The sequence below is a fragment of the Oryctolagus cuniculus genome, chromosome 18 (assembly GCF_051225735.1).
Source record: "Oryctolagus cuniculus isolate XC-2025 breed Fujian yellow rabbit chromosome 18, ASM5122573v1, whole genome shotgun sequence".
In the NCBI taxonomy this organism is placed as follows: domain Eukaryota; kingdom Metazoa; phylum Chordata; class Mammalia; order Lagomorpha; family Leporidae; genus Oryctolagus; species Oryctolagus cuniculus.
Window position 1 is genome coordinate 59,546,634 of NC_142884.1, and position 19,493 is coordinate 59,566,126.

At 47.4% G+C, this 19,493-nt stretch overlaps 2 protein-coding genes across 3 annotated transcripts in view; one reads left to right on the forward strand and one right to left on the reverse strand.

Annotated features, from left to right (window-relative positions):
• Positions 1-2,739, reverse strand: part of TK2 (thymidine kinase 2) — a 28,487-nt gene extending 25,748 nt beyond the window's left edge. The window contains exons 1-2 of the mRNA XM_051846862.3: positions 2,542-2,739; positions 1,783-1,820 (exon numbers count right to left, since the gene is read on the reverse strand). Of these exons, the coding sequence (XP_051702822.2) occupies positions 1,783-1,820; positions 2,542-2,653 (150 nt within the window). The 5' untranslated portion in view covers positions 2,654-2,739. The remainder of the gene's footprint in view (positions 1-1,782; positions 1,821-2,541) is intronic.
• Positions 2,740-4,761: 2,022 nt separating this feature from the next.
• LOC100341774 (chemokine-like factor) lies at positions 4,762-19,432 on the forward strand. 2 transcript variants are annotated; one of them, XM_008257389.5, is made up of 4 exons: positions 4,773-5,011; positions 11,448-11,606; positions 15,402-15,497; positions 19,244-19,432. In XM_008257389.5, exons 1-4 carry the CDS (start codon positions 4,946-4,948, stop codon positions 19,370-19,372), a joined length of 450 nt encoding a protein of 149 aa, XP_008255611.1. In that variant the 5' UTR covers positions 4,773-4,945; the 3' UTR covers positions 19,373-19,432. The 2 variants fall into 2 exon arrangements, with proteins under 2 accessions (XP_017197759.1, XP_008255611.1); XM_017342270.3 differs by lacking the exon at positions 11,448-11,606 and having other exon boundaries at positions 4,762-5,011.
• Positions 19,433-19,493: the final 61 nt, after the last annotated feature.

Sequence of the window (19,493 nt, forward strand, 5' to 3'; positions counted from 1 at the left end):
TCTCTGCAATGGCCTAGGAAAGCAGTAGAAGATGGCCTAAGTCCTTGGGCCCCTGCAGCCATGTGGGAGATCCGGAAGAAGCTCCTGTTTCCTGGCATCGGATTGGCACAGCTCCAGCCATTCCGGCCATCTGGGGAGTGAACCATCAGATAGAAGACCCCCCCCCCCCCTCTGTGTGTGTGTAACTCTGACTTTCAAATAAATAAATAAATCTTTGAAAAAAAGTTTCTTTAAAAAATTACTTTTGCTAGCTTTTAAAAAAGAGTTCCATATAGATATCACTCTACATAGACTTCACTTTCCTGTTCATTGAGAAGAGTTTAACATGCTGTTCACGTGAGACCTTCTTCCAAAAACACCGTTCCTCCTCCTACCCTGAAATCCTGAAGTGGCTCACTGTGAGGCCTCGAGTGAGCTCAGCCCAACTGCCCCCTGGTTAAAGCAGGTAAAACAGGAAGAATCACACAGAGCACCCTGTAATGAAGGGGAAAGAGAAGGTAGGCAGAGCAAGGGTCCACACTTCTTTTTAAAGTGATGTCTAAAAAATATGATAAAGAGTGGGAGGAAACAGAGAAAATCATAAATATCACCCCAAAATATTAAGAAATGAGCTTCCTTACATCTTAACATATTTCATACATGTGTTATTTTCTATACGCGCCTCTCATCTTTGAGTCTTTCCATTACGTACGAGGCCTCTGCGTACCAGGCACTGCATCCCCAGGTACCCAGAGACTCACAGGAGATTATGAGAGGAGGAGATGTGATGACACGGCGGGAGCAGGTGGATGTGCCGCTTCACCTCCACCATCCTCGGCTCCGAGGCTGGGAGCCCAGTTCCCATGACTACTGCCGACACCACAACGAGCCACCCAGCCTTACCAAAAACATTCCATCTTTCCTAAAAAAACGGAAGTTAAGCACTCTCACCATAGGATGTACAGAGAACCAAAAGGAGAAACCAAAAATCACTCATAATCCCTGAGAGAATGGCCATCTGAACGCAATCAAGACCACAGGTTCCAAGGTAAACAGGCTTGGATCCAAAACCCTCACCGGAAGAGGCAAATGCTGTCCTATTAAAAACCCTGCGAAATCTGCAGTAAATAGGAAAGCTGCTCAAATCTCTAACAACCGCACACTGAACGCATCAGCAAAGGTCCAGCATCCTTGACCTCAAACATCTGGGGCCAGATGTGTTTCGAGTTTCAGATTTTTTCAGACTTGGTCTATTTGCATTTACATAATGAGCCCTCTCGGGGAAAGGACTCAAGTCTAAACACAAAACTCTCCACTTGTGTCTTGTATATTCCTTACACGCAAGGCCCGAAGTTAACCCCGAAGTTAACCGTCTACAGTATTTCTAACAATTTTGTGCATGAAAGTGAAATCTCAAGGTGTAGAATTCTCCAACTGGGACATGAGGTCAGGGCTCTGAGGGTTCCTGTTTTTGAAGCACGGCAGATGTTGGTCGGGATCAGTGATGGGGCCCTGTACCTCCGCACAAGGAGCTACTATGGGACGCAGGGAACAGAGCCCTTCCCGTGCAGGGTGGGCTTTGTAACGGCCTTTTACGGTGGCGCAAGCCTACCTGAAGGTCACGAGGATCCCTCCCTGCTGGTGTGTGTAGACTCTGGGGAGGGGGACAAACAGGAACCTGGCCTCTGGGGGGATGGGGACAGACTTGCTCTTGCATCTGTGAGCACGGATGCCTGCACACTCCTCCAGGAAAGATAAAACCAGAATCGCCCCCACAGGGGAGAGTGTGCGTAAGAGACTTACCACGGACTTTTTCTCTTTTTCATTTTCTCTACCTTTAGCTACAAAAAAAGAAAAGAGAGAAAGAAAAAGAAATCAATTTTTAAACCCAGTGTTCAAAACTCGCTCTTCCCCCCAGCTTGCTACACGACCGGAAAAGTCAATGCTACGCTGGTGCCCCAGGCCTAAAAGCGGTGTGGAGTTCCCTGGAGGATGGGTGGACACCTGTGGGCTACACTGCAGGGGCCAGGGGTCACGTGAGCACATGGGGAGGGGAATATGCGCTCAGGTCCTCGCCCCGGGCTGACAGCGCTTTGCCTTTTCCACACACGCCCTGTTCGGGAACGCTGCAGCTGGGCGGCCCGCAGGAGCCCAGAGCGGGCGGCGGGCACCGGTCCGGGTCCGAGTCCGGGTCCGGGTCTGGGTCCGGGTCCGGCTTCTACAGCGCAGGCGCTCTCAGGCCACCCAGCGCCAGAACCCGGGACGCGGGGCCTGCTCTCCCCCAGATTCTCTGGCTGAGTCCCTCCCCCCAACCCCGCCAAGGCCCAAAAACCAATCAGACCAGGGAATGGGTCAGGCCCCCCGCCCCGTCGGGCAGGGGTCTTGCGGCTCCCGGCGCCCCTCTGCTCAGCCCAGGGCAGGAGCCGCGCCGGCGTTCCAAACGCGCCGCCTGTGACGGTCTCGCCCCCCGGGGAGGAAATCCCGAGCCTCCGAACAGGAGTTGCGGGGTCCGGAGGGTCTGCGAGCCGAGAGGCGGGCGCCGTCGGCGAGGGGAACAGAGACCTGAGTTGTCCGGCGGCTCGGCCCGGCGCTGCGCCCCTCGCGGCCCGGGGCTCCCCGGCCTGACGCGGTGCAACGCCCGGGCGGCCCAGCCCCGCAGCGGCCGCAGCAGCATGGCCCAGCGGCCGGATCCGGCGGCCGGCTGGCCGGACTTCCTCGCTGCGCCGGCGAGACCCGCGGCACGTCCAGCCCCGGCGCTCCGCCCCGGCCCGGCACGCCCTCGCCGGGCGTCCGCGGGGACCCGGCCCTTAAAGAGACCGCGTCGCTTTTGTGCCTCCCAGCGAGAGGGGAAATGGATCCGAGACAGGCTCGCTGACTCGGAGCAGGGACGGCTCATCATTCCGATCAACCCTGCAAGGAGATACCGTCGCTCGCGTTCTCCGAGCGCATCCTCAGAGAGTTGAGCGACTTGTTCAGAATGATCAGAAGTCTTCATTAAGGGATGGAGCTGGAATTCCAGCCCACGTCTTGCTGGGAACCCACTCGTGTTTACACGTTGCCACTTCCAGGGAGTGGACTCTGATCTGGATTGCTTGGGAATGCACAACTAATTTTCCAACTAGGCAGATGAATAGGGAGTGGGGAGGAAGACTGTAAGCCCGGCATCTACTCAGATAGCAAAAATCCAACCTCGGGGTTGGCGTTGGGCAACCACATCCGGACCAGCTCCCTGCTAACAGCCTGGGAAAGCAGCAGAGGATGGCCGGAGTGCTTGGCCCCTTGCACCCATATGGGAGACCTGGGAGAAGCGCCTGGCTTAAACCATTTGGGGAGTGAACCAGATAATGGAAGATCTTTGTTTCCCTCTCTGCCATTCTGTCTTTCAAATAAATAAATCTGTGTTGGGGTACCTCACAGGCCCAGACCCAGTACCAGAACTACCACCACCCTGGGCTGGGACAGTTCCAGTGCCTCAGTGGAGGGTTCCCCCTCCCTCAGGAGCGTCAGTCACCGCTTTGCCCGGGAGAAAGAAATCATTTGCCAAAAAGTTCACTTCACCTGCAGATGTGTTACGGGAAAACCACTACCTGCACAGCGGCCACACACCTGGCCTGGGCACGTGTGCTCCCTAGTTAGCAAGCTGGAGAACTGAAGTCCATGTTTTCTAACTGGATGAGGATGTGCAGCTAGCTGACTGCTGCTCAGATCCGACGGGAAGCTAAGATGGGAAGAATCTACAGGTTCCAGTGGACTGGGACCGTGGCCAAGTCACCCCAGGTGGAATTTCAACCACTTAAAAGAGGCAATATATACTTCACACCCCCTACCCCCCCTCCCCAAAATAGTCCCCCAGCTGGTGGAGCGCTGATTTCACTGCGGTATTTGTGGAAACTCGAACTGAATCCAAGAGGCGATGGCGCCGTGGCTCACTAGGCTAATCCTCCGCCTTGCGGCGCCGGCACACCGGGTTCTAGTCCCGGTCGGGGCGCCGGATTCTGTCCCGGTTGCCCCTCTTCCAGGCCAGCTCTCTGCTGTGGCCAGGGAGTGCAGTGGAGGATGGCCCAAGTACTTGGGCCCTGCACCCCATGGGAGACCAGGAAAAGCACCTGGCTCCTGGCTCCTGCCATCGGATCAGCGCAGTGCGCTGGCCGTGGCGGCCATTGGAGGGAGAACCAATGGCAAAGGAAGACCTTTCTCTCTGTCTCTCTCTCTCACTGTCCACTCTGCCTGTCAAAAAAATTTAAAAAAATTTTTTAAAAAAATGAATCCAAGAGGCAAAAGAGCAAATCCACTGAAGGGGCTTGTGATGCCCTGGGAGCAGGGATAGAGCCTGAGGCCCAGCTCATCAGTTCAGGCTACACAAATTTAACACCTACTGTGTACCAGACCCTGGAGACCCTCCACAGACAGATGCAGCCGGGGCTCGGCTTTTGTGGAATATATGTTCTTAGGGCATATTATCAGCTAGCGATCAACGCTGTGGAGAGAGAGGGTAGCTATTCTAGACGAAGGGAGATCACCAGGACCTGGCTTTTGAGATGACCAAGGTCTGAGGAGGCTGGCCAGCCATTCCCAGCCCCTTCCCCCTGCTCTCCCACCTCACCCCCAGCCCGGGTAAGCGCCTCCCGACAGGAACGCCCCACCCCCAGCTCCCTAGAGAGCAAGAGCGCTGTGGCCCTCAGTGCTAGCCAGGACCGGGCAGACTGGCCAAGCCGGAGCTGACCTGGGAGGCTCCCGGCATTAGGTCTCCGCGTGCACCGCGGGAGACGCGACAGGGGGCGTGGCGGGAGCGGCTAGCGGTCCGCGCCGTAGAACGCATGCGCAAAGGTGGCTCCGCGGCGCGGTACGCATGCGCGCGAGAGGGCGGGAAGCCGAGAGGGGCGGCGGTTGTGGTCGCGGCGCGCGAGGCTTGGCAGTGGGCTGAGACGGCTGAAGAGGAAGTGCGACTGTTCTGTCTGCTGGCGCTATGGCGAAACCAAAGCATCGTCCCTTCTGCTTGAGCGTGAAAGGCCACGTGAAGATGCTGCGGCTGGTGAGGGCCGGGCGGCGGGTCGAGGGGCTCGAGGGGCTCAAGGGTAGTGAGTGTCCGCGTGCTCTTTCAGCCCCCACCCCGTTGTGATGAGGCCTCCCCCGGGCAAGGCCTTCCACGCTGCGCCCTGGAGGAAAGACAGAACTAAGGCAGGCACTGTCCCCACCCTTCCGCAAAACCGATTGAGCCTCCTGAGTCACCTGCCCTTGGGCCCACAGGCCAGACCCCCGGGTGATGCGACGCGGCTGCACACGTACCGCTCAAAAGCCAACAGGATTGAAAAGAAATTGTTTTCCATCCCGGTGGGGCTAGATGCTCTGTGTATTACTGAAGTCGGTCGTTGGATGTGCATGTGCCGGCAGGGTCCAAGCCAGGTCCAGAGCTGCCCGGGACCAGGAGCCTGGCCGGCAGCTGTGATCAGAGACGTGCAGAAAGGAATCCCCACTTCTAGAAAAGTGACGGGGCAAGTTAGATCGCAGGAAACTGCTAGTTGAAGGAATCCGAGAAGAGACAGCGTGTGGGGAAAAAATGAATTGTCTTGAATGATGAAGAGTTGACCCGCGGAGCAGGGAAGGAGATGGTTAAAAGTTACAGGGACCTCTTCCTCTTAACGAGATGAAGCACTGTGTATTGGGAAAGGTCTCGAAAATCATGGCCACTTGGCAGGCAGAGCGCTCCCGAGAGCAGAGGTTGACAGGCAGAGTGGAGTTGTGAGGGCGCTGCGAACCCCAGGGCAGTGAGGGGACCCTCTTGCGTCCCTGCCACCCTCTGAGTGAGTCTGAGAAACAGCTGTGACATAAAAACAAAGCAGAACCTTCGCGAGAGCCGTTCAGAAACCTGCTCTAGACTCAGAGGAAGAAGGCATTACATCTGGTTCAGCAAGAGTAATAACCAGGGAGAGGCCGGCGCCGCGGCTCACTAGGCTAATCCTCCGCCTGCGGCGCCGACACACCGGGTTCTAGTCCCGGTCGGGGCGCCGGATTCTGTCCCGGCTGCCCCTCTTCCAGGCCAGCTCTCTGCTGTGGCCAGGGAGTGCAGTGGAGGATGGCCCAAGTGCTTGGGCCCTGCACCCGCATGGGAGACCAGGAAGAAGCACCTGGCTCCTGCCTTTGGATCAGCACAGTGCTGGCCGCAGCAGCCATTTGGGGGGTGAACCAACAGAAGGAAGACCTTTCTCTCTGTCTCTCTCTCTCTCTCACTGTCTAACCCTGCCTGTCAAAAATAAATAAATAAATAAATAAATAAATAACCAGGGAGAAAGCGAGCTGCAGGCCTGAGGGCTTTGTGCCAAGCACTGAAAGCGCTAGAACCCTGGAGGAAGAACAGGTTCGTGAGGAAGGTTTCGTTTCTGACCTATTAATTCCGTTAACAAGCGATCTAATTAACTTGTTCCAAGCTCTAGAGATGAACAAAGAAGTCGCTGACCCATGGTGTTCTTCAGTCCAGTCATCAGCATATAGCTATAACACATAACAGGGTGGAGACAGGGCACAGAAGTAGACGACTAACCAGGAAAATAAATGGAAGTGTCAAAACTTCCTGGAAACCTAAGGTGGGGTCTGAGAGCCACCTGAACAAAGGCATGAAAGCAAAATACAGAACTTAGCAGCACACTAAAAGAAGCTGAATGTTACCTTATTGATTCACTTAACAAGTATTTTTGAATACCTGTGGTGTGCCAGAAATCATCCCAGACTCTTGAGAGAGATCAGAGAACAAAAGAAAGAGTCCTGCCCTCATAAGACTTTACTTACTGGATGGGAGGGCATAGGAGACAAAGATACTATGTAGTATTCAAGAAGGCCGTTAAGTGCTATGGAATAAGAAAAAAACTAAAGCCAGGTTAAAGGAGGAAGGGGCTTGTAGTAAAAGGCTCTAGACTGTAGTAATAAGTACAAGGATTATTATACAGTCAGGTTGACATCTGATGAAACAGATGACTGAGGTTAGCTTTAAGACTATCTGGAGGAAGCGTGAAGCAGAGGAAAGTCCACTGGGTTGACCTAGTGACAGGCATGTGCCTGAAGGAGTCAAGAACCAGTGTGGCTGGAGTAGAATACAGTGGTGATAAGGGAAGTTTTGAATCGGACTTTAAAAAAAAAAAAAAAGGCCACCACTGTGGCGTAGTAGGTCAAGCATCTGCCTGCAGTGGCAGCTTCTTATACAGGTGCCAGTTTGAGTCCCAGCTGCTCCACTTCCGATCCAGTTCCCTGCTGATAGCCTGGGAAAGCAGAAGATGGCCTAACTCTTTGGGCCCCTGCACCCTCATGGGAGACATGGAAGAAGCTCCTGGTTCCTGGCTTCTGGCTCGTGGCTTCAGATTGGCCCAGCTCTGGATATTGCGGCCATCTGGGTAGTGAACACTGGATGAAAGACCTTTCTCTCTGTAACTCTGCCTCTCAAATATATAAAATCTTAAACAATTTTTTTTTAATTACACTAGCTTCTATGTTAATGGTAGATTGATGGGAAGGAACAGGAAAGGACTACAGCAAGGTCAAGGGTAGACCAGTTAAAGATCTTGCAATGATCTGGCAAGAGATGATGGCAGCTCAGACCAGCTGGTGTCTGGTGGTAGCAGAGTAGGTAATAGAAACGCTCAGGGCCTTCAAAGAGTTCATGGAAAATTAAATTGCAATTTAATTTTGTTTTGGTACAAAAAGTTGAAATCCATTTGGTTTTTTCCTAATATGCATTTTTCCTGAATTTGTTGAAGAATCATTATATGCATGGATTTCAATTCCTTTTGGCACCAAGATAAACTTTTAATTCTATTTTTCATAAACTTTTTGAAGTATATTTGTCAAGTTTAAATATCATTTATCCTAAATGTTCAGAACCAGAAGCAATTTGGACTTTAGGTTTTGGATGATTTGTATTTACAGAGTAATGCATCTCAGGGATGGGACCCAAGTCTAAACATGAAACTTACTTATGTTTCATATACACCTTATATATACAGCCTAAAGGTAATTTTATGCAACCTTTTTTTATAATTTTGTGCATAAAACAAAGTGTACATTCAACCCTGAGAGATCAGCTATGAACTTTTCCATTCAAGAAGTTTTAGATGTTGGAGCATTTGGGATTTTGGATTTTCAAATTATAAATGTTAAACCTGTATTTTGAAAGTAGTTACCGGCCGGCGTCGCAGCTCACTTGACTAATCCTCCTCCTGAGGCGCTGGCACCCCGGGTTCTAGTCCCAGTTGGGGCACCAGTTCTGTCCCGGTTGCTCCTCTTCCAGTCCAGCTCTCTGCTGTGGTGTGGGAAGGCAGTGGAGGATGGCCCAAGTGCTTGGAACCTGCACTCACAGGGGAGACCAGGAGGAAGCGCCTGGCTCCTGGCTTCAGATCAACGCAGCGTGCTGGCCATAGTGGCCATTGGGGGGTGAACCAATGGAAAAAGGAAGACCTTTCTCTCTGTCTTTCTCTCTCTCAATGTCTAATTCTGCCTGTCAAAAAAAAAAATTAAAAAAAAAAAAGAAAGTAGTTACCAAAACAAAATTGCTGCTGAACCAAAAAAAAGAAGACTCAAGATAACACCAAGGTTTTTGGCCTAAGCAACAGGAAGAGTAGAGTCACCCTCCGTGGAGACTGGAAATCTTATAGTGAAGCAAATGTGGCAAAAGAATCAGAAGTTCAATTTTGGATCTCAGTGTGAGAGTAGAGATATCTATTGGACATCTAAATGGTAAAATTGGTTAAGGAGTTGAAATAGACAAGAATGGATTTTGGTAGAGGTCAGGTTTTAGGTATATAAAATATTTAAAGCCACAAAAATGATGAAGTCATTAAGATAATATAAAAAATATAAATAAGGAAGTATGGGATGTACCACAGAACATTTCAACATCAAGACATTCGGGAAAAGAGGGGGAACCAGCAAAGAAGACTATGAGAGAGCATTTGTGAAGTAGGAGAAACCAAGAATATGATGCCCTGGAAGCCATGAGGAGAAGCTCTTGAAGGAGTCACCAGCTTGTCAGATACATCAGTTCAAGTAAGATAAGGACCAAGAATAAACACTAAAATGCTAATGTGGAGAAATGTGAGGCAACTCTTTGCTTTCGGGGCAGACAAGAGCTCAGTCAGGGAAGACCCTGGCCATGCATTCAGAGGGAGGCTCTATTTGGAAGACCAAGGGGAGCCACTGAAGGATTCTAGATAGATGAAGAAATATATAAACCAATTTGCACTTTAGAAATTTTACTGTAGTGTATTTGTCATGATAGTTCAAGGGAAAGATGCTGAAGGGTAGTAGTTGTAGGGATGAAGAGGAGGGAAGGCCGAAAGTGGGTATAGGTCATCAGAACTTGGTAACTGATCGAGTGGTTCTAGGGAATGGGTAGGTGCAGTGGTCTTAGGTCCTAGGTTTTAGCAGAGGAATTAGTTCAGTTTTGGACATGGTGAATTTCAGATGCTGGCAGGTTATCCAGATGGGGATTCTAAATGGTGATATTTGTGTGTGAAGCGTGGAAGGCAGACCTAGAATAGAGACCCAGGTTGATTGAGTGGATGGGAACAGAATACAGGGAAAGGTCAGCATTTGAAAGAAGTGTATAAAGGGAGAGGACATCACCGAGAGGCCTTGCAGAAGGAATGAGAACCAGGAAAGATGACACGGGACCCAAAGAAGCAGAGGAATAGGGGTGGGACAGCCAATGGCAAGTAAGTCAGCAGGGTCCCTAGGGATTAAAACTGGGAAATTACTCAGCTTGTACTTCTGAAATCAGTGGTGATGTTAGCAAAAGCAGTTTCCGTAGAGTTGTGAAGAAATGTGGGAGATGTTAATGGGATATTTAAAGACAATTGGGGGAAAAAAAAGTCAGTAGCTCAGGGAAGATATAAGAACCGAATGTAGCAGAAATCACAAGAAATTTTAAGAAAATAGAGAAATCACCAATGCTAATTACTGTAGAACAAAGAGTTTATAGAGCAGGAACTGAAAAAATGATTGCATAATCTGTGAACTCAGGACCTTGGTGCAGTAGACTGACAAGCAGTTGCTGTGACATGCCGCTACAGGGCACTTTGAGAGTTTGTGGGAAATGCGTGTGTGTTAAGAGAAGGTAACTTAGAAATGTTTATAAGATGGGGCCGACGCTGTGGCGCAGTGGGTTAACGCCCTGGCCTGAAGTGCTGGCATCCCATATGGGTGCCAGTTCGAGACCTGGCTGCTCCACTTTTGATCCAGCTCTCTGCTGTGGCCTGGGAAAGCAGTAGAAGATGGCCCAAGTCCTTGGACCCCTGCACCCACGTGGGAGACCGGAAAGAAGCTCCTGGCTCCTGGCTTCAGATCAGCGCAGCTCTGGCCATTCTGGCCATCTGCGGAGTGAACCATCGGATGGAAGACACACTCTCTCTCTCTTTCTCTGCCTCTGCTCTCTCTGTGTAACTCTTTCAAATAAATAAATAAAATCTTTGAAGAAAAAAAAAAGAAATGTTTATAAGATGATGAAGAAAGGAATTATCAGAGGACAGTTAGAGGTCTGAGAGAGAAAGGAGATGTTTGATGGGAAAAGATCAAGAGAACAGATGTGGGAAATGAAATATCAGAAGTACAAATAGTGGGGCTGGCGCTATGGCGCAGCGGGTAAAGCCACCGTCTGCAGTGCCAGCATCCCATGTGGGCGCCGTTTTGAGTCCGCTTCTGATCCAGCTCCCTGCTAATGTGCCTGGGAAAGCAGGGCAGGGTGGCTCAAGTCCTTGGGCCCCTGCACCCATGTGGAAGACCCAGAAGAAGCTCCTAGTTCCTAGCTTCGGCTTGGCCCAGCCCAGCCGCAGTCATTGGGGCCATTTGAGGGTGAAATGGTGGATAGAAAGTCTCCCTCTCCCTCTTTCTCTCTTTGTAGCTCTGCCTTTCAAATAAATAAAAATAAAATCTTTTTAAAAATACAGGTAGTGAATTAGACTTAAAATGGGGTACTTAGTTGTCCAATGCACAAAGAGAAGCCAGTATCTATACATTTTATTGTTTTTAAGATTTATTTATTTACTTGAAAGACAATTACAGAGAGGAGAGGGAGAGACACAAAGAGGTCTTCTATCTGCTGGTTCACTCCCTGAATGGTTGCAATGGCTGGAGTTGGGCCAGACCAAAGCCAGGAGCCAGAAACTTCTTCAAGGTCTCCCACATTGGGCACAAGGGCCCAAACACTTGGGCCATTCTCCACTATTTTCTCAGGTGCATTAGCAGGGAGCCTGATCAGAAGTGGAGCAGCCAGCAATCAAACTGGTGCCCATATGGGATGCCAGCATTGCAGGTGGCGGCTCAACCCACAGTGCCAAAACGCCAGACCCTATCTATACATTGTAAGCATGACTCTTTTGTATGTGTGTGTGTGTGTGTGTGTGGCAGGAATACAGTTAATTATTTAAGTATTTTACAGCTTGATTTGTATTCAATATCATTGAGTAAAGCATTTTTTCTTCTTCTAGGCACTGTCTGTGACATCTATGACCTTTTTTATCCTCGCACAAGCCCCTGAACCATACATTGTTATCACAGGATTTGAAGTCACTATTATTTTATTTTTCATTATTTTATATATACTCAGACTTGATCGATTAATGAAATGTCTGTTTTGGCCTTTGCTTGTAAGTATTCAATTTCATCCTTAAAAATTGCGCGTTCCTACCATAGTGAGACATTTAATAAACTGTTCTTTGATTCTCTTGAGCCTTTAAGGTAATCTCTGATAGGCTGAAGGAAGATGAATTCTACCCATTGCTAATATACTTTTTTTTAAGATTTATTTATTTATTTGGAAGTCAGAGTTACACAGAGAGAGAAGGAAAGACAGAGACAGAGACAGAGAGGTCTTCCATCCGCTGGTTCACTCCTCAGTTGGCCACAATGGCCAGAGCTGTGCTGAGCCAAAGCCAGAAGCCAGGAGCTTCTTCCAGGTCTCCCGCATGGGTGCAGGGGCCCAAGGACTTGGGCCATCCTCCACTGCTTTCCCAGGCCATAGCAGAGAGTTGGATGGGAAGTGGAGCAGCTGGGACTTGAACCAGTGTCTATATGGGATGCTGGCACTGCAGGCAGCAGCTTTACTCGCCACGTCACAGTGCCAGCCCCCCAATATACTTTTTATTGTCCTTTGGAGAGGTTTTCAGGAATCTAAGACAGCCACAGAGATAAATTCTCCTCTAAGTGCCATCTATCAGTAGATGTGGATGACCATTCTGTAGAATTCATTGAAGTGTAGAATCTCCTAAAATAATTTTTATTTAGTATCACATTAATATAGCATTCTTAATCTTTACTTCTCTTTTAAATGCATGTTGCTGTGGCCTGTCAGTTGGGGAAGAGACATAGAGGCAGGTACCAAGTTTCTGCTTTTGCATATCCTTGATCCCTAAATAGAAAATCTAAGTAGGGAGGTTGGATAGAGCATAATGTATCTTACTTGAAATCAATAACCATTAATGCCAAGTAATTCTAACTGACCTTAGGGAATCTACTTTGTAGCATACAGATGTCAACTTGACATTCTTAGAGCAGTAGAGTGCCCAGATTGTTCTGAAAATTCACTGGCAAAAAAGGCAGATTGATAAATAAATCTTTAAAAAAAAAAAAAAAAAGGCAGATTGAAGATACTAGTTAAGGTGCACGTGGTCCTTCCGTCTGGACTAGTAGCTGGTTCCAGTAAACACCGAGTGAGCTCACTCCAGCCTCCTGTCTCCTGCGCCCCCCTCTGCCCTTCCCTTCTTTAGCTAGACTGGTAACTGCTGTAGCATCAAGAAAGCTATCACATTTGGGCTGTTCTTTTCCTTTAAACTACAACTCTCTGGAGCTACTTACATACGCTAATAATAAACTTGGAGCTCCACATTTAACAGAATACACACAGCAGCCTGTGTGTAGCAAACTGAAAGTAGTCTCCAAACCTCTGAGGATCAAACTTGGCTGATCTTGCAATCCCTTAGAAATGGTGCTATATGGGCAACTCAGCACTCTTCTTATGAAACCCAGCTTGCTGTCTGACTGGAGTGAATGAAATTACTTACTAAATGCTAAGCATCTGCTAATCCCAGATTCTGTAACTGATTTTCTCTATCGCCTTGAAGCTGAACTAAACACCTAGCACAGAAGAAAGTTAACCTGGGAAAGCTAGTCTCAATATTTCCTGCAAATGGGAATTGTTTTCTTCTTAAGTGTATCTAATCTTCCCTGGCCCCATTGAACTTATTCCTCTAATAACTTTTCTAAGTCATCAGGATTTTGAATTTTGGCATTTCTGTGTTAATTCTTTCCCACCTATAGTTATCCGCAAACATAAGTAAGGTATTCCAGAATAAAGATGATTTATCATTCCCACACTGTACCCATTAAAATATGAACTGGGGGCTGGTGGTGTGGCATAGCGACACAAACTGCTGCTTCTGACGTGAATATCAGGGTGGCAGTTCAAGTCCTGGCTGCTCCATTTCTGGTCTAGCTCCCTGCCAATGCTCCTTGGAAGGCAGCAGAAGATGGCCAAGTAGTCCATGTAGGAGACCAAGATGGAGTTCCTTGCTGCAGGCTTCAGCCTGACTCAAACCTGGCTGCTGTGGCCTTTTTTAATAAATAGACCTTCCTAAAGCCACAGTTAGGAATGAAAATGCTTCATTTGGGGAAATTATTGAAAGAGCTGTATCAGAAATAGTAACACTGGGGCAGGTGTTTGATGCAAGTGTAAAGATGATACTTGGGATGCCTGTTCCCGTATCAGAGTGCTTGAGTTCTGGCTCCATTTCTGATTCCAACTTGTTGCTGATGCACACTCTGGGAGGCAGCGGGTGATAGTCCGAGTGGCTCGGCTGCTCCACCCACATGCGGCACCCAAACTGAGTTCCCAGATCCTGGCTTCAGTCTGCCCCAGTCCTAGCTGTTGGCATTTGGGTACTAAACCAGTAGATGGGAGATCCCTCTCTTTCTGTGTCTCTGTCTTTCAAATAAGATAACAATAAATAAAACATTTTTAAAAAGAAGCAACATAACCAGTTTGGGATAAAAAAAATTTACCATGCCTGTAAAAATTCTCTGTCAGGGTTATAAAAATATGAGCTCAGAGAGTTACACTGTCCAAAACAGAAACATCTTAAGTGTTAATTCAGGATAGCCATATAGATACTGCACTAAAAATGAGTAATCTCATATATGATGTTCATTTGCATGGAAAATTAATTTTATTTTTTATGAAATACTACAAATAAACTTAATGTTAACCTAAATACAATTACACTTAAAAATATAAAGGCACAGATAGAAAAAAGAATACTGTACCCCGATTTTCCACTGTGAAAATTAAAAACTGGAAAAAAAACTAAGATCTAAAATACTGATACTTATTTTTAGATTTTATAATTTACCTTAAGTGGCTAATAAATGAGTATTAAAAAGTTAACACTGGGAAATCCAGTCTTCTCCATATAATTTAGAAAAGTGGTTTCTTCACATATGAGGTATGTGCACTGTCCCACATATAAATTCCTACTACACTTCCATTCACTGGAAATATCTACCTGCAGTATAAATAAGACAATGAACAAAAATATATATCTTGTTCCAATAACTTAGAATGCACAGAAAAATACCTATTAGCATGATATTACATAAAATGTGTGTGGGGTTTCTCATGAAAATTACCACTTTCTCTTAAGTACATGCTATTTTAAAATTTAATAATTTACATTTTAATAACAGAGTTGTTTGACATTCAGTGTAGACTTCTCAACATTTTCTCTTGTTAAAATTGAGCTTCGGGGGCCAGTGCTATGGCTTAGCAGGTTAAAGCACAAGCCTGCAGCACCAGCATCCCATATGGGCACTGGTTCGAGTCCCAGCTGCTCCACTTCCAATTCAGCTCCCTGCTAATGCACCTGGGAAAGCAGAGGATGATTGCCCAAGCATTGGGCCCCTGGCACCCATGTGGGAGACCCGGAAGAAGCTCCTAGCACCACACTTTGGATCAGCTTAGCTCTGGCTGTTGCTGCCATTTGGGGAATAAACCAGCAGATGGAAGATCTCTCTCTCTCCCTCTATCTGTACCTCTGTCTTTCAAATAAATTTTAAAAATATATATATTAAAAAAAAGTTGAGCTTCTACCTAACAGATGATCTGCTTTCTTTCCTAACTAGATGATTTCTCACATCAACTATATGTTTAAATGAAAAAGAAATAAAAGCTTAAATAGTTAAATGATTGGTATATTATAGGTAAAGAGGAGCACTAGGCATTGTCAGTATACACCAAATATTATAAAGGTATCATTTTGGTTTCCTGAAAGATAATGCCAAAAAATTTGTTTAAATGGAATTTTCAAAATCTTTGTAAAGTCAATCCAATTTTTTTTAAGTGTTACTTGGTGGTTTCATGTAAGGCTTACCTTCCTACTCTGTGTTTTTAGGATATTATCAACTCAATCGTAACAACATTATTCTTGGTCATTTTATCTGTTTTGGCACTGCTACCAGAAACCACGACATTTACGATCCTTGGAGGGGTAAGTGAGATCTTTCTGGTTTCTCTCTTGAGGTTTGATCAGAATACAAGTTTATGTTAAAAACAGACACAAGAATAGAAAGCGATGTTCATCCTTGAGGCTCCTGGGCCAGGATGCAGTATCTAGTGGCTTAATATTTTGTGTGTATGAATGCTTGCCTTGTGAAGGAGTATGATTTTGTGATAGAACTGGAGTTAGCCAAATAAAGAGGTCCCTACATATTTCTTATATGTATATAGGGCTAGACCAGACTGAGAGAAGCTACTAGAAGCAGTTACAACACTTAGCTCTGAGAAACATGATGAATGAGCTGCAAAGCTCTCCCTTTTCAAAAAAAGCATATAGATTACATATCACTCGTTAAGAAGACAGGCCAGCACTACGGCAGGCAGAGCCGTCAGCCCATATGGGCACCAGATCCAGTCCCAGCTGCTCTGCTTCCAGACCAGCTCCCTGCTATGCACCTGGGAAAGCAGCAGACAATGGCCTGAGTACATGGGCCCCTACCACCCCTATGGGAGACACAGATGGAGTTCCAGCCTCCTGGCTTCGGCCTGGCCCAGGCCCAGCAGGTGAGGCCATTTAGGAAGCAAACCAAGGGATGGAAAATCTCTTGTCTCTCCCCCTCTCTCTGTAACTCTGCCTTTCAAAGAAATAAATCTTTTTTTAAAAAAGATGAGACAGACTATTCTAAACCCAGTTGTTTTTTGTTCACATGAAATATGGTGCAAAGTGTCTGTGATGAGGGAATGTTGTTAGGAAGGATCATTTTGAACTTTTACAGGAGGCAAAGCAACTTCACCAGAATTTATCCTGGAAGGCAAGCCAAAATAAAAGAGGGAAGTAGTTTGGGTATGATTCCAGCTGAAATACTTCTGTATTCCTTACAGAAGATTCAAAATCATTTGGCTTTTCTAGGCTCTGAGTAAGAGGCTTGAGTTAGAACGTTCTCCTTCCTGTTTCCTTGTTTTCTGATAGTACAGGTCAGTTAGAACTGATTCAGAACCCATGGTTTTGGGGCCAGTATTATATCAGAGGGTTAAGCCACCACCTGTGACGCGGCGCCCTATATTAGAACCCTGGTTCAAGACCCTGCTACTCCATTTCCCATCCAGCTCCCTGCTAATGTGCCTGGGCAAGCAGCAGAAGGTGGCTCAGTGCTTGGGCCCCTGCACCCAGTGTGGAGAGCCAGATGGAGTTCTAGACTGCTGGCTTCTGCTTGGCCCAGACCCAGTCATTGCAGCCATTCGGGGAGTGAACCAGTAGACAGGAGATCTCTCTCGCTCTTCCTCTCCTTTTTCCTGTCTGTAACTGCCTTCCAAATAAATCTAAAAACATTTTTTCAAAAAAGAACAAAACATGGTTTTCATCTCCCTTAGGCCGCAAGCAACTGTGAGTGAGTGATGGAATTTTTCTAAAGGTGACTATAACAACTTCCCCCACTTGTTTTAACTCTTACTTGGTCAGCTCTGCGGCTCAATAGACTAATCCTCCGCCTGCGGCACCAGCACACCGGGTTCTAGTCCCGGTCGGGGCACCATGTTCTGTCCCGGTTGCTCCTCTTCCTGTCCAGCTCTCTGCTATGGCCCAGGAGTGCAGTGGAGGATGGCCCAAGCCCTTGGGCCCTGACCCACATGGGAGACCAGGAGAGGCACCTGGCTCCTGGCTTCAGATCAGCGCAGTGCGCCGGCCACAGCGGCCATTGAGGGGTGAACCAACGGAAAAAAGGAGGACCTTTCTCTCTGTCTCTCTCTCTCTCACTGTCCACTCTGCCTGTCAAAAAAAAAAAAAAAAAAAAGATAATCTTACTCCTCTAGTCTGAAGAAAGAGGGAACAGGTGTAAGATTGACTTTCATTCACTTAATTTCTCATTCATTCATTTATGCACTCCATAAGTTACTTTGCAGCTATTTACAAAGTAAGTGGTCTCCAATACAGCAGCCACTAGGCACACTGTGTACTGGAAATGTGACTAGTCTAAATTGAGATAAACTATAAGTATAAAAGCAACATTGAATTTCAAAGATTTATTATCTGAAAAAAGAATGTGGAATATTTCTTTACTAACATTGTTAGATTAATGATATGTTAAATGATAATATTTTGGATATATTGGACTAAATAAAATATTAAAGTCTATTTCACTTTTTCTTTACTTTAATATTTTGTTTTATTTTCATTTTATTCAAAGGGCAAAGAGACAGAAAGAGATTTCCATCTGCTGGTTCACTCTAGAAGTGCCCACAACAGTCAGGGCGGCTAGGTCAGGAGCCGAGACCTCAATTTGGGTCTTCCACGTGTGTGGCAACAGCCCAAGAACTTGAGCCATCATCTGCTGCTTCCCACAGAAAGCTGGATTAGAAGTGGAGGAGCTATGACTCGAACCGAGGCACTCCAGTATGGGATGTGGGTATCCCAAGCAGAGTCTTAGTTGCTGTATAAGGCCCACCCCTTTTCTTTTTAATGTGGCTCTGAGACAACCTTAAATTAATTAGGTGGCTTACATGGTGACACACATGTTTCTTTTGGACAGCACTGGACTAGAGCGTGAGCCCTATCTTCCGGTTGCTTAGAGCCTAGCACAGGAGACAGAGTGCAGACAGCGGTGTAGAAGCTGTTGACAGGGGGACAGGGAGCACAGGAAAAAGGAAGCAGCTACCTCTCTCTGATAGCAAAATTGCAATTTGCAAGAAGAAGGGAGAAGAAAGAACTGTGGGAGGAAACAGCAGCGTGGAGAAATGCCAGAACCCCAGAAGGATTGATGGAGGGAAGAATCGACCCTGCTCAGAAGCTAGGAGGTGGGGGGAAAGGAGGTTGTAGGAATCCAGGAAGCCGACCACGTGGCACACAAGTTCTGGTCCCCTGCAAGCCCCCTGTGTTCTAGTCTGTTGCCTTTCATTCAGATTTCTTTCCCCAAGGCTTGTTTAGAATCCCACTTCTAAAGCAGATGCAGCCCAGCCTTGGAGAGTCCCCGCCGGCTAATCTTGTCACCCTGTGACCCAGAGCACACCACACACGCGGTATGCTCCAGATGCCCGGTGCGTCTCCAGAGCCTTGATCATAGCAACCAGGCCTGTGATCACATCCTAAGCGGCTGTTAACCTTGATCTTCTCTCCAGTACAGCCCTGCAACAGGGAATCAAACAGTGTACACTGGAGGTAGAAATGATGGTTGGTAACCGAGTCTCCTCAGTAGCGCTTAAAAGAGCACATGCAGGAGTGGGTGAAGAGGTAAGAGAGGGCCCGGCGCTGTGGCGCGGCAGGTAAGGCCACTGCCTGCAGCACTGGCATCCCATGTGGGCGGCGTGTCCTGGCTGCTCCACTTCTGATCCAGCTCGTGCTAATGGCCTGGGAAAAGCATCAGAAGATGTCCCAAGTGTGGGAGACCCGGATGAAACTCCAGGCTCCTGGCTCCTTGCCCAGCCCTGGCCATTGCAGCCATCTGGGGGGAAAACCAGCAGATGGAAGATACACCCCCCCGTGTGTGTGTGTGTGTGTGTGTGTGTGTGTGTGTGTGTGTGTTTCTGCCTCTCCACAACACTCTCGGATAAATAAAAAAAGAGGTAAAGACATATGTACCGGGAGTCCACTATCAGCTCTGCTAACTTCAGCTTCCTGTTCATAGTCCATAAGGTGTTGGGGACTTCGGCAGAGGATCAGAGGAGCCGGTGGGCAGACCATTGACAATTTGTGTTCACCAGCGCTAGGGGCCAAAGCTGCGGTGACACTGTGTCTTCTGTCTGCAGGTGTTCGCGCTCATAACGGCAGTGTTCTGTATTGCCGATGGTGCCCTCATTTACCGGAAGCTTCTGTTTAATCCAAGCGGTCCTTATCAGAAAAAGCCTGCTCACGACAAAGAAGAAGAAGATTTGTAATTGTTTTACTCTTTTTTAGTTAATAACAAGAATTAAACCTATTTCCTTATGTTTCCACAACATTTTCCACAGTTGTTCTCATTCTAATCTCAGTGTGGAAGCTAGAGCAAGATTTCCAGAT

Excerpts from the sequence above, each read along its gene's own strand:
- LOC100341774 (XM_008257389.5), top strand. The coding sequence starts at position 4,946 with ATGGCGAAACCAAAGCATCGTCCCTTCTGCTTGAGCGTGAAAGGCCAC. Across the intron at positions 5,012-11,447 it reads ACGTGAAGATGCTGCGGCTG|GCACTGTCTGTGACATCTAT; the intron begins GTGAGGGCCGGG and ends TTCTTCTTCTAG. Across the intron at positions 11,607-15,401 it reads GTCTGTTTTGGCCTTTGCTT|GATATTATCAACTCAATCGT; the intron begins GTAAGTATTCAA and ends CTGTGTTTTTAG.